We start from the raw sequence: 14,530 nt of genomic DNA on the forward strand, positions 1-14,530 counted from the left end.
GTGAAGCACTTTGAGACATATTTTCAAGGTGCTATATCAAATGTAATCATTACATTACAAATGAGGGGGAGGGGGAAGGGAATCACACATACACATTGGCAGCTTTGCCACATTGACGAGGATGTGAGCATTCATCCATTTGAACGAGCTGTACCAAAAGTGTAGGGACATGAAGACCCAGATACTTGGCATCACATTAATAATAATAATAATAATAATAACATTAGCATCAGACACAAGCTGGGTTGCAGGTTGACAAAGACACAAAGCAACACCGACAGCTGCATTCATTCAGTTGCATGTATTTCTGTTGGTTGGTGGAGTTATAGCACTAAAACATTACACATAATACAAATACACACCTATCCTTCGGGCAGCAACAGAAATAAAGAACAACTTGCTTCGGGTTAAACAAAAACACAAAGGCAACGTTTTAAAGAAACAAAATGCTCACTTCTAGGATTCTTCTAACTTCCCATCTCCCTGGACTGGAAGTTATACACAGAGCAACACATGACCGATTCTATAACACAAGTTTATTTGAAGCTCACTGTTCCAGTTGAGACACACTTCACAATATATACACAGAATGAGAACTAGGGCAAATTCCCTTTTTTCATCAGATGGAGGGATGGCTTGCAAAAAAAACTCTTCCGGGAAGAGCATCTTCTGATGTCCCTTGCAGTTTGGCGAAATTAAATTTACTAAATTGCTGAAAGTTCATTTTACAGGTCTGCATTGCTCACCCTATAGTGCAATCCTTGTACATCAGACATGAAATGCCTTATAGCAGAAATCTATGTAGATGCTGGATTATTCTATATCTGTGGCCCATCATTTACAAGTCATTCAATCAGCTTTGATGTTTAGCGGTACTGACCCATCTTGCTGCTGGCCGAGACACAACATTGAAAGAAAAGCTGTTTTGAGGGTTTCCAGTGTGCAAGTGTACTTTTAGAATATTCTCCAGTTGTCTGTTTTTTAAAAAAAGCGAATTGCATCATTATTACAACTTCCTTTGGAGGTAATGGATTAAGCTGCACTTTCCGGAAACCGTTTTGAAGTGATCTTGCATCAGTAAATGACACCTGCATGGGGAGAAGGGAGTTTTGTTTTCATACCACATTTAGCTGTCGTATCAGTGTTAAAAAATCCTTCAATCTACAGGCCGGACTGTGGCTGTGTGCTACTGCCCCCAGCGGTGTTTTTCCCAGTACTGCTGCCCTTCGGAGCTCTCGTGGCGCTGGGCTGACGAGGCACTCGTTGGCTGGATCCCTCGCGGCTGCTGCTTCTCTCAGTCTGCAACTGTGACCCACTGATGGCAGCGTTGGACTTATTTCTCACTGGGAAGTAAAGAAGCAAGGAAAGGGGGGGAAAAAAAAAGAGCAGTCAGTTTTATAATCAGGGCGTTTCAAAGCAAATACGGCATCACACACACTCCGAAAAAGGTACAGTAACCCATTGCTAGTGTTCCTCGGAGGTTCAGTGTTGCGAGCATCGTATAAAAGATAAGTTGGGGTTCTATTTCCTAACACCTAACTGACCTGCTATCAGAATGTGATAAACCTCTGTTGTGATCTGAATTGAGTGATGGCAATCATTTGACTCCAGTCCACGGAGCAAGAACCCAAACGTAGCTCTGTGCTTCAATGATTAAAGCTGGCAGAAGTGAAACTAAAGGGCACTTGAAACTCAAGCTCCTTTGTATGGCAAAGGCTAGTGGTTAATCCTCATCGCATTGTCCCATTAATTAATGGTATAGAATCTGTTCTAAAAGATCAAGTTGCTCACCTGTTGGGTGGCCTGACAGAGAAAAATCCATAAGCAGAAGTTATATATTTGAAGATGTAACCCTTGTGAACTGTAATTTTCTCCTCTGCCTCAGAGAAACACCAGCAATCATTAAAATCATTTCAGAATACAGGACATAAATTGTATATAAAGCCGGTTTTAGCAGAGCAAATAGAGGGAAATATGAAAGCCAAATGCTGCAGCCTAATTGCTTTCTCTTGTCGTTGCGCACAGCAGTGTAGCAGGGAAACTATAGCGTAAAGCCAGCCAGAGGTGCTACATCCCCAGCTAACAGCCAACTAAATTAGATTATAGGAATTCATCATATGAAAGACTCAATCTGTGGAAGCATTTTCATGCAGACCATCAAATACAGCTGTGATGCATGTGATTGAGACAAGAATAAGAACAACTTGCACTTATATAGCACCCTCCACGCAGGGTAGCGTCTCAGAGCGCTTGACAGTGGCGGAGCCTGACTGTTTAGCCTGTTAGTCAGTATTTTAGCCTGGTGTCTGAATAATTCTGTGGTCTGAAAACGATGTTAAATCAATTGACATCAGCCTCAGGGGATCAGCCGATCCATTGCTTCAGATTAAGAAATAAATTAATGACCCAAAACCCGTAATCTAATGGGCAATAATTAACTCAATGATGCCACATCCCCCACATCAGGGTACGTTTTAGCTCTCAACTTCTGACATGTGCAAAGATGGGTGATAAGCATACCTCTCTACCAGTTGATTATTTTCTATGTACAGCTCCAGTTAGCCATTTCATACACTATCACAGAACTGCCACTGCAAGAGAATTGGAGTTTTACTGCTGGCTTTCAAGCACATAAAATTTCCTGGTTTATTTTGTCCGGGTTTCTTTTAAACCCTGTCCTACAGTTAGCTATTGCACATCATAATCTTCAACATTCCCGTTCAGTAGGAGTCAGGCTTTAGCTCTTTCAAATGCTGATTGATTTACTGCCTATCCAATTTCCGTATTTCAGTTTGCCAGCATTTGTATTTTTAAATATATGCTTACCTCAATGAGCAGTAAATCGATATTTTAAGAAAGATGTTTATTGTCCATTTTAGACATCTGGACGACAACCGTAAGGTATGTGCACATTACAAGATCCATCACTGCTGCTTTGAAAGTAATTTCTACTTCTGGGATATAATCTTGCTCCCTCCCTTCCCTCCCCTCACCCTGACCATTTCCCCCCTCCTCTCTCCCTCCCTTCCCTCCCCTCACCCTGACCATTTCCCCCCTGCTCGGGTCATGACCCAACTGTGCAGCGCCTTGGGACGTCCTCCTGACGTGAAAGGCGCTCTATAAATGGAATCTTGTTGTTGTTGTTTCGGTGTAGGGCTTTTCACTTCAGTGAAATATCACAGCAGTGAGTTAGTATCTCCTCCAGGGTCATGAATTCATGCCAAACTCCATTTACTCCCCTTCCCTCAACCATCTGCATTTAGCATTCCATCTTGGGGCAAGGGAGGGGGAAGGAAGAGAGAGAGAAAGAGACCAACTAGACCAGTCACTCTTGTTGGCCATTGCATCATTGACAATGACTGATGAAACCCACACGTTAGATGTTGGAAGAATAATATTCAACAAAGGTATCGCACGAGTTAAACGGGAAGAGGGTTAAAGTTAGTTAAATTTATAGAAAAATACAGCACAGAAGAAGACCATTTGGCCCATCATGTTTGTGCTGGCTCTGTGATAGAGCATTCACCATACTTTAGAGCTTCTGAGGCTGACATTTGGAAGGGGGAAGAGTCAACTATACACAGATCAAATGTTTCTGAAACACAATCGAATGAAAATAAATGATGACCAGCACCTCAGAAAGTTGGGAAAATGCATAGGTCACAGAGCCAAGTCCATGCTCGTCAATACTATGTAGATTAAGTCCATTAGCACCGAGTTAACCCATACAATGCAAACCCAGTTCATTACAATGCAATTTATGCAGAACTTTATGGCCCATATCCTCTTCCACAGTAGGCCCCACGTGTCCACCAACCCCATCCTCACTAGGCTTTCCTGATTCCTTTTTCCTAGAACATTGATTAGAAGATCCTGATTCTGACTTTCTTGTCTCACCCACCTCTGCTGTTTCTGCCGGTTCCACTTGTAAACTCAGGCCTCTTTCCTTCTCTGCTTTTAAAATCCTTCTATAAAATACTCCCACTTCAGAAAAATCCTTCCCATCCTCCATCTCCCATCTTGCCAGGAGTATCACTGTGTCCTTGTAAAGTGCTCTGAGGCATTAACCTATGAGAAACTATGTTTTTTTTAAAGTGGAAGTTATTGCTGTTATTATTGAAGGATTTATGAAATTTGCTTAAAATAACTGAGGCATTGGATGTTCTCCTCACTGATGCAGATGTCCTGCTCATGATCCTAATCAGTCAGATCAATCCCCGGATCAAAAAGCCACGATTCGACAAAGTGTGGAAATGTCTTGCTACTTTATGGTTCACAAGCTGCGTGGTTAACAGTTCGAATTCTGTACCTAAACAATCAACCAGCACTGTTTCGGACAGAACTTTTTGCAGCAAAAAGCAAAATTTGCCGATTGTGAAACTCTCTCTAAGTTCACCTGAAGTTGAAATATCTAACTGGAAGCAAAGGACCCTGTAACTAAGTATGGTTAATTTCACCTTCACCACACAAGGTTGTCAAGGTGAGCAGAAAATGTTGGCAACATCAGGAGGTCTCTCTCCTTTGATTAACTAAAAGTGGCCAATATTTCCTCGCACTGATTGGTAGATAATATACTGAATTGGTAGATAATATACCAATAATACCTGCAGCCAATAATGTAGCCACAATGTTTCTGAATGAATATGGTAAAACTGGCAAAAATCTTGAGTTGAGCGCTTACGTTGACATAGCAGGGATCTGAGTGTAACATTTTATGTTGAATTTATGACCTGGTGCAGAATCACGTGCCTTTATACTCAGTACTGTGTATACAAATAGGACACAAAAGCAGCTATACATTTGCGACTGAAATAAATCAGCCAAGCAAGGCATGCAGCACTCCACATACAAGCCCAACACAAGATGACTGGAATACCATTTAGCTAGTTTAACTAATATCCACATGGAGTCTAGGATCAAACAGGAGTTTATTAGTTTATCACCGATATCTCAGACCTGTGGAGATCTTAGGGTTGGAAAATTAAATTTTTAAAATAAAAACAGATTAGAAAACAGATTATTTTCGATATGCACTTTGACATGCATAACATGTAACCCTCAACACTGGCACCTACCACAGGTTTCTACAGTCTGTACATTACAATCATGCATTTAAAGATCGGGTTCACTGTGTTACAAGTACTTGCGTTCATGCAGGGGTACATGAGAAGTGTTGAATAAGTGTTATTGTGGGAAACACACAAATGGTTGGAAACTGAAAAGTGCTCTAGGTGTACAGACTGTGCACATTGGAGGATCAATAGTTTTGTGCAGGAAATAAAGATGAATTATACTTTTTGTGTGAGGTGTTCATTGTGATTATTTAGAAACTGTAAAAATGAAGACAATGATATCCTAGGAGTAAAATACTTCCAGCAATGTTTGGAAAAGTACATTTGTCATACAGATTTGACGCAAAAAATCTAAACTCTTTAGATTTTTCAACAAAGCCCTGAGTGCTTCACTTTGTTTGGATACATAACTCCACATTAGGGATTGCGAGCGAATCAACAGTAGACTGAGGTGCCAACATCATCAGGTAGAGCAGTCTAATACAGTGGGTTTTACAGTCCTATCTTGAGGACCCAAGTCCAAATTCCTATTTTTGACAGTTTCAAACTCACATTTCTTCAAATAAAGGAAGTGTTATCCACTTCTTTTATCAGTAGCCTTATCAGGCAGGCTACTGCATGGAAGAACGTGAGGCAGCAGAGATTCACAGTAAATCTCAGGGAGAACAAGACAAAGCATTTCTACTTCAGCTCATCACAAACCGGTACTGATGACAGACAGACAGACAGCAGCAGCAGAGAAGGTCTCAGCTTAGACTGCCCGTCCTTCTGACAGGAGGAAAGAGGGAAAAGAGAATTAACAATATAATAATTAAACTGAAGCTCAAGACATAGATATGGCTGATTGTCAATCACAATGTCATCATTTGGCAAGGAGCAGAATCAAAAACAACTAAACTGGGAATTCCCAACAGTGAGGCCAAACAACAGTGAACAGCTGTTTTGACAGATACTTGAGTACTGAACTCATGTGAAACAACCAAAGCTTCATTACAGCCCTATTTGAAATGCAGGAGAATAAACCTGGCAGTAGGTGCACAGTGATTTCACAGACCGGAATCTATACCCATCCCAACCCAAAGTACCGAAGAAAGCCAATTAACAGTATTTTCTAAAGGTAGTCGACCCTTTGTTAAGGAAGCTTATCACCACATCCTGTCATTTAGCCATTCTTACATAAAAAGCTGAAACAGCCACTGAATTGCTGGGCACGTCAATGCCATCAGGAAAAAGCACTTCTTATAAGGCAGTGAACAAGCACTTCAGCAGGTGATTAGATGAGGCAGTGGAACACGAACTCCACATATGGTTGAATGAATGAATGATTCAGCTTCTGAAGTTGATTTTCTGTATATTCACATTCATTTTAAGAAATAAAACAAAAAACGTTTTAACGTACACTACATTGCTGTAAGAATCTATTCGCACCTTCCGAATAGACTCATATGAATTTTTTTTTAAAAAAGAACACTTTGTGAAAGCGTTACCACAAAAGAATAAAGATTTAATGTATATTAGACCTGGGAGTTTTCCATTATGAGGTCTACAGATATGGAAGCCTTCATGTTTTGGTTCATATGGATTCCAAGAAAATTCCAACCCTTAGATCAACTACTTCCTAACCCACTCCCCTCTCAGAAGGACAGTCAGATCGCACTAGGAACCAGAGCTCATGCGTTATTCATGAATCTACTGAAACAGCTTTAAGATTAAAGAAAGCAAACCTTTGGGAGCCTTTTGAACTCTGTGCAAAACGTGGCCTGGTTTAAAAATAACTTTGGTTTAAAATTATCCAAATACTGTACCTTCTTTCTCTTCACACACTGGATCTAACTCATTGGGCTACCTGTTCTAGACTAAGGAAGATGTGCAGCCCATTACACAACTTCCCATAGAGATATTTTTATTCTAGCCTCAGTTACTGCATGCTCCCTCCTCCAGAGATACAATGTGCAAGCAGCACCAATGTTCAATAAACAAATGACTTTTACATTGTCAAGAGCTAATGTTAATGTTTGTTTCTAATTTACATGTAAAAAGTAATCGGATATGGTCACGCTATTTGCTACCTTGGATACAGTTTTACCGAGCACAGCTTTGCTCCTGGCAAATGCAGAGAATAAAAATTTTTACTTATTCCAGATTAACAAAACAATTATTACTGAAAGACCAATAACACTGAAAACAGCACGTTAGAAATCACTCTGCAATCCAAGATCAAATCCTTTTACACAGAAAACTAAGTCACCATTTCTTGTTTTATACCTTTGGGCAGCAATGCTATACCTTAGCAAAAACTATTACAGCGCCTTCACACAAGGTAGCATCTCGGAAAGCTGAAACATTGTGATAATCCTGTCAGACAGTCTGTGAAAGACACTAAAAATAATTATTCTTTGTTTAAATATTACTTTTGAATGTCTTTATTCACTTTGTTTTTTGTTCCCTCCTCTCCATATCCCTCTGAAATTAAACAATTTATAAAAGTTACAAATGGTTTTGAAGTTCCAGTGAATATATCCAGCTACGTAAGGATACGCACAGGATTTACAATTAGAATGCTATATTACAACTACTAAAATACACTGCTATGACCTCCAGTGAAATAACTTTATACGTAAAAAAATCATAAATTATAATCATAAACCATATGAAAACATCCAAATCCCTCCTGTGGTTTTCAGGAAAGTGCCTGTTTTACTCAATGCCAACAACCACTAGTTTACTTCAATGAACAAACTTTGCAGTCAAACAAATTAGATAAATTAGGAACATTGTTGAGGTTTTAAAGGAAAAGTTAAGCATTGACAAACATCCAAAATTTGTCTTAGTAATTCACAAAGTATGCCAATGTATTTAACTCAATTAGTAGGATTGAGCTGAGGTCCATCTCAGACATTTAAGTCATTATCTAGGCTTGCATTCCTGTGAAGTAATGAGGACAGGAGGCACCATCCTAAGCCAAACCCCCATTGGCCTGTTCAGGACATTGGAGATCCAGTTTTAAAGAGGAGTTTTCCCAGTGTCCAGGACAATATTCATGGCCAAATTTGATATCACAAGTCAAAACCTGCAAGCATTTTGATTATAGAATTAAATACTCTGGTGAGCACACATTTGTTTGACCCTTCAAGGTATACTGAAGGTCAATACTCTCCCAGCCACATTGCCTGACAATGCTGACACTCGCTTGGCTATGGTTCCTCAAACACTGCCTTCTCTCCCTTTCTCCCCCCCCACGCCAATAACTGACCATTTGAACATAAGCAGCAAGTGTCATTTACTGTGGGAGAACATCACACCAGGCACAATTCTGTCTTCACCTGACATTCACACTTATGAGCAAGGGATCAACAATCAGCAGTGAAGTATGGGAACCCTGGTGGTTATTTTGTTTGCTCCTCTCTAGCTCATTGAATCTAGAGGACAGTTTTAGAGGTCCCATTTCTACCTGTGTGGATCAGCACTATGCCTTCTCCCACTAGGGCATTGGTGGAGCTAATCTTTAAGATTTCTAACCTAAGTTTCTTTTCAAGCATATACTTTATTTTCATATGGAAAATGCAATACGGTTCCCTCCTCCATTAAGATGTCTTTAAAGAACTATTATTTCATAAGAGATCAGGTCAGTCCTTTCTCGTGTTACCTTAGTATGTACTGGGCTCGAGAACTGGTGGGCGCTGTTATCTGATGCCAAATCCAAACGCTGAAGAGAAAGGGGAGAGAAATAATACTAACCCTTTCATTTGATATAGCACCTTATCATGCCTTTGAGATACTGTAAAGTGAATTGAAATGCTACAACTGGGCTCAATACCCGCAGGCTTGGAGGGTGAAAATTAAAAATACTAGAGCTTCTGTTCCCAAACATTATCCAACCACCCCCGCCCCCCACCCACCTTGTTGGAAGTGCAAGTGCTACCATCACATGAGTGATGGCATTAAAGCAAACTAAATACATCAGGCTCATATCGTCCATCAACATTCACTCGGTTTAAAGAATAACCACAAAGTTGAAGATTTGGAAGACAAATATTGTTCACTGAACCTTACCTCAACATATTTCACCAACTTCAGAGAAACCAAGGATAAGAAACTAATGATTTTTTAATAAAAAGTTTTTTAAAAAATTCATCAATATTGAAAAGATATTCAAGATATAAGTTGGAATAAATCAATATAGTTTTGCAGAATAAAATCTCTGAGATAAATATTTTGGGGAGTTGTTAATTATGGAGTCAATTTATTCACATGATTTTAGGCCAAGACAGGTAGAAGATGTGTGTTATAAATAATTAGAGATCCCGACCCAAAAGTACTTCCCTTCTCATCGAAAGACTTCAGTTTGTAATCCAGTTCCTAGTGCAATCACTGACTGTACAGGAACCCAGCAGATAAACTAATAAACGCAACCTGAGAAGGGCGAGAACAGGCAGCAAGAAAACTGGAAGGAACCAGGGGGACCTTGAGAGAGAGGTGAGCAAGCGTCAGCAGGATTGTAGACCACCATCTTAGTGGCTAGTCTTGGAGGTCGAAGGGCAGAGGAAAAGGAGAGTGCTGGGATTTTACTGTTCTTTGCAGAGATAAACGAGTGCTCTAATTCAGAGAGGAAAGAGACGAAAAGAGATTAAGCAACACGGCGAGAGGCACAGAAACTCATCCATTGCAAGAATACAAACGTTAACTCATCCATCAAAAACAGCGATGTACTAACAAGTCTTCTGGGCTTTACAGCTACAGCTGATAACAATTAAGTGTCTTAAAGAGCGAATATCATCGTCAAACCCCCTTTTTTAAAAAAAATGAGGAACTTAAACTTAGTTTAATATCCTTTTGATGATTTGAATATACGACTGATTTTTTTTTGGTAAGAATGTTGTGTGTGAGTGCAGGTCTGTGCCATCCACAGGGGAATTGATTGATGGGTATAACCAAGTCCAACTGTATGATGCAAGATTAATATTCATGCATTGATTAACCCAGATTGCTTCAGCGAGGTGCAGATTAAGGCCAACATCCACAGTAACTTCTCTCAGTCTATTTCCGTTTGAATTTTCCTGAAGGGCTTTTTTTTTGATGGCGAGACTCGCTCTTTAAATTACAACAGTAAGTACAGCTTATATAGGCTCAAATGTTTCCTTATGGTTAGTCATTTTCTAAGCACGTTCTTTAAGAGCATAATATGAAGGAGAAGGATCAGATTGACATCAAAAAGGGTGCTTAATGTGAATTATGTTATTCAGCAAGACCCAAAGAGACTGTCATGTTAGAGGTTACGTTCTATCAGTCAGTGCTGGGAGTAAGGAGCTACTGCACCAATATAGATTGCAGCACAAAGCACCTCCATCCTCTCTGGAACACTCTTGTATCACAGATATCTTGATTTCCTCTTGTAATACATTGCACTTTCCAGTTCAATTTGTCTCTCACTATAACACAGGTCTGGAAAGGCAAGATTTAGTACAGAGCTGCAGACCTTCCATTGAGGCACATTGCTTTAGGAAACTATGTCCAAATAAATTTCAAAATGCTACCCGAAGCTGCCATTTACCAGGCGGGGAAGGAACAGGAAAAGAGGCTAGAGAATTTCTTTTTGCAACTCAAACAATTATACCACAACAAATTCTGAACGCAAAAAAAGGCCTCAGCAGCTTATTAGCAAAAGCTGGGCTGATGGCATGAAATACAAATACAACAGCACAACTGGACCAGCCCCTGGAAATATACCAGCCAGCTCATGTTCAATCTGAGCCCTGGGCGCTACAAGATTCAGCAACAGTCACACCACCACATTATACAAACTTATTTTATGATGTCCCCCACTCAAATTTAATTCAGCGATGACTCCTTGACACTCCCCAAAACATTTCTTGAAATATTTTACCCTCAATAAGCTTATCAATGCGCTATAAACAGTCACTACTTGCATTTAGAGTAAAGAGCAGAATTAGGAGGGGAGATAGATTAGTTTGGATGGGTTGGTTTGGCCAAAGGTTACTGTCATGTGGGCAAACATGCCTAACTCATAACTGAGCGTTATTCAGTAGTTCCAGAGCTCTGGTTTCTACAGTTTAGTGATGAAATGAGCACTATTTACTACTCCCAGTTAATTGTGAGATATACTGCTCCCATTAATAACAGCAAGTTACTAATAACAGCAATCACATCATTTACAACATTGTATTCACACTGTTAAATGCCATTTTAATCTGATCAGTAATACTAAATCTGTAATAAAAGGACTTCCTAATGCATGAAAGAACCAATTAGCTGAAAGCAAGAATTAACATAAATCACTTTAGGAACATCCTGGCTGGTCAACCTTTGCTTTACTCAGTGAAATCCAGGCAGTTCTCAATGTCACTGAGTGCCCACAGTGCAAAAATATTCCCCAACTCTCAAATAAGAATTACTTTTCACCCAATGTGCTTATTTTCCTTTCTCTCTTTAAGCTCCTCAAATGACAAAGAAAATATTGCCTGACAGAGCAGGATAGCACGTGAGCTGTTCAATCTCTGCTGATGATCTAGCTTTAACCACTCACATATATGAGAGGAATTGGGGGAATAACTTCTCCTTTGACTCTTACTACTTCCGACACTGTGCCAGGCAAGACCATCATGGCTCACACGTGAACATTCATTGTCATTTCAGCAAGGTACAAGATTGACCAGCATCTATAAAACCTTTCCAGTGGGAGGGGAAAAGTCAAAGGCCTTTAGGAGAGCGGATGGATGCAAACATTAATCTATAAAAGAAATACAATACTGATCAAGTTATCTGAGGATTATTTCTACCACTTAAATGTGGTCTAAGAGCACGGTCTCACCTCTGGAATCTGCTAGGTTGCTCCGCGTCATAGTTGATACAGCCTCAGCAGAGGACATCTCTGCAATACTGTGGCCTGCACACATGGCTTTCAACATCTGGAAAACTGCCAATGGAGCCACGTTCATCTTCAACAGATCCACAATTATCCTGATGGGAAGAAAAGGGGGGAAGAACAATAACAAATTACATTTGTATAGCGCCTTTCACTTAAGGAGGACATCCTAAAGTGCTGGACAGTCAGGGATCCACACCCAAGCTGTTGGTTGGGATCAGGAGGGGTGGAAGGCAGGGAGAGTAGGGGTAGGAGGGTGACCAAAGTTAACAGTACATGACAGAATCCGCCACTAAATAAAAAGATGGCAACAAAAAGAAACGATTATTCCTTGTAGAATTTCTTGACATGCTCAAAATATTCAGAAAGCCACACGAAGGGCAAGGTTTCTGATAACATTCATTAAACATCTGTGAGAAGGAGGTCAAACCTTCATCTCCACAATCGAGAATGACGTGGAACACATAGAGGAAAAGCAGTTGAATACAAGAGAAAGAGGAACAGGCGGCAACAAATCAACTCTCGGCAACTTGGTATCAGCAGTTGGTCACACAGCAAAGCTCTGAATGCTCTCATTGTCATCCAGTTCATCACTGTTAGTCATGGAAGTTGCTTCCTCCATGGACAGCACACTCTCTCCACCCTCTCCCTTTTCCCAGCTGGTGACATAGAAATTTGACACAGTTGGCAAATAATTTTATTCCAGCTGTGGCAATGAGGCCGATCAGATTGCAATTTCTTCTCCACTTACTTGAACACCTCCTGGTCCATGACAATACCAGCAGCCTGTGTGAGCTCGTACAGCTCCATTTCCTCTGCAGTGAGGACTTTCTTCTTCTTTGCTGCATATTTTTGCACGTTTCCGCTGACCGTCGCCAGGAGATTCTGCTGGCCATCTAGACCGGAAACCCCAGCCTGCTGTGGCATAGCCATCTGCAATCACGTGGAATAACTCCCCACACTGCAATCCGATACACATGCATTAATCAGGAGGGACTCTGCAGATTTACTCGCCCCTTCGGAAAATCAAGGGCAACAGACTTCTTTGAATTACACAAATGAAACGGAAGTACCATGTAAAATCAGACAAATTGGTATGAACTGTTATAGATTGTTCTCCTACACTGTCAGTCTGCACAAGAGCCAGACCAGAGAGCGAGCTGCTCATCTTTCTTGCACAGAAATTATATATTTTTTTTACGAAAATTAATTTTGGATAAAATTAGCTCAAATTGAGATTCAATTCTCCCAGATTTGCAATTATCGCAGTATATTGATTTCAATAAGATATTCTGTCTATGAAGGGGGGAGGAGGAGGGGGGGGGGCGAGTCTTAGGGGAGTGGGAGGAGGAGGAGGGGGGATGGGGGCGAGTCTGGGGGGAGGAGGAGCCGGGAGCGGTCTGGTGGGGGGAGGAGGAGGTGGGCGAGTCTGGGGGAAGAGGAGGGGGGCGGGTCTGAGGGGGGAGGAGGAGAAGGGGGGCGGGTCTGGGGGAAGGGGGGGGAGGGGCGCGGGTCTGGGGGGGGGGGGAGGAGGATGGCAGGTCTGGGGGTAGGAGGAGGAGGGCGGATCTGAGGAGGCGGGGCGGAGGGTCTGAGGAGGGGGGGCGGGTCTGGGGGAGGGGATGAGGGGGGGGTCTGGGAATGGATTACATTGGGTTTTTCAAAACGTTTGCAATGGCGAATAGAAACAAAGGTCTCACTCGCCCCCCCCCTTCACTCGCCCCCCCCCCCTCACTCGCCCCCCCCCCTCCTCACTCGCCCCCCCCCCCCTCACTCGCCCCCCCCCCTCACTCGCCCCCCCCTCACTCGCCCCCCCCCCCCCCACTCGCCCCCCCCCCACTCGCCCCCCCCCCCCCCCACTCGCCCCCCCCCCCCCCCCACTCGCCCCCGCCGCCCACTTACCCGCCCCCCACTCTCTCCCCCCCCGCTCGCTCTAGTCTCCAGCCCCCGCAGCCCAGTGTGCGGCGGGTGGTCGAGCCCCCCGGTGACCCCCTCCTTTACCCGCCGTCGCTCGGCGCCGGGGTCCCTGCGCGCGCCGCTCGGCTTCCGGTCACCCGACCCGGGCGGCGCCGGAAGTTGCCCGCGCGTCGCGGTGCCCGGCAAAGGGGAGGAGCTCGAGCTGTCAGGGGCGGCGGCGGCGACGGCAATAACAAACAGCGCCCCCCAGCGCTGAGCGGGTGTAAACACATGGGGTGGGGAGGGGGGGTGTGAGGAGGGGGTCTGACTCAGCTCATGGCTGGACCCTGCCCTTTCCACACACATATACACCCACACACACACACACAGACAACAAAAAAAAGTTTTTGCCGTCGTTTTTGTGCCGGAAATCTGCCTCAGCCTAACCGCACGCTTTGCCGCTTGAGCTGCGCCGACAACCTGCCCTCCACTCAGGGGAGCGTCTCAGAGCGCTTGGCGGCGGCGGAGCCCCTGACGGCGACCCGGGGTTGGGGAGGTGGGGGGGGGTGGGCACGGTCGAAGAGGAAGGTTTTCGGCGGGATTTGAAACGGGAGAGAGGATGGTGGGGGGGGGAGAGGGAGGAGGAGGAGGAGGAGCGATCGAGGGAGAGCGTTCCGGA

At 43.0% G+C, this 14,530-nt stretch overlaps 1 protein-coding gene across 3 annotated transcripts; it reads right to left on the reverse strand.

Moving 5' to 3' along the window:
* Nucleotides 1–516: 516 nt before the first annotated feature.
* Nucleotides 517–14,033, reverse strand: mzt2b (mitotic spindle organizing protein 2B). Of its 3 annotated transcripts, none has more exons than XM_042337636.1 (5): nt 13,957–14,033; nt 12,707–12,916; nt 11,902–12,050; nt 9,537–9,668; nt 517–1,343 (listed from the first exon to the last, which is right to left on the reverse strand). In XM_042337636.1, exons 2-5 carry the CDS (start codon nt 12,886–12,888, stop codon nt 1,162–1,164), a joined length of 645 nt encoding a protein of 214 aa, XP_042193570.1. In that variant the 5' UTR covers nt 12,889–12,916; nt 13,957–14,033; the 3' UTR covers nt 517–1,161. The 3 variants fall into 3 exon arrangements, with proteins under 3 accessions (XP_042193570.1, XP_042193569.1, XP_042193571.1); XM_042337635.1 differs by having other exon boundaries at nt 9,486–9,668; XM_042337637.1 differs by lacking the exon at nt 9,537–9,668.
* Nucleotides 14,034–14,530: the final 497 nt, after the last annotated feature.

The sequence above is a fragment of the Callorhinchus milii genome, unplaced genomic scaffold (assembly GCF_018977255.1).
Source record: "Callorhinchus milii isolate IMCB2004 unplaced genomic scaffold, IMCB_Cmil_1.0 Scaffold8, whole genome shotgun sequence".
NCBI lineage: Eukaryota > Metazoa > Chordata > Chondrichthyes > Chimaeriformes > Callorhinchidae > Callorhinchus > Callorhinchus milii.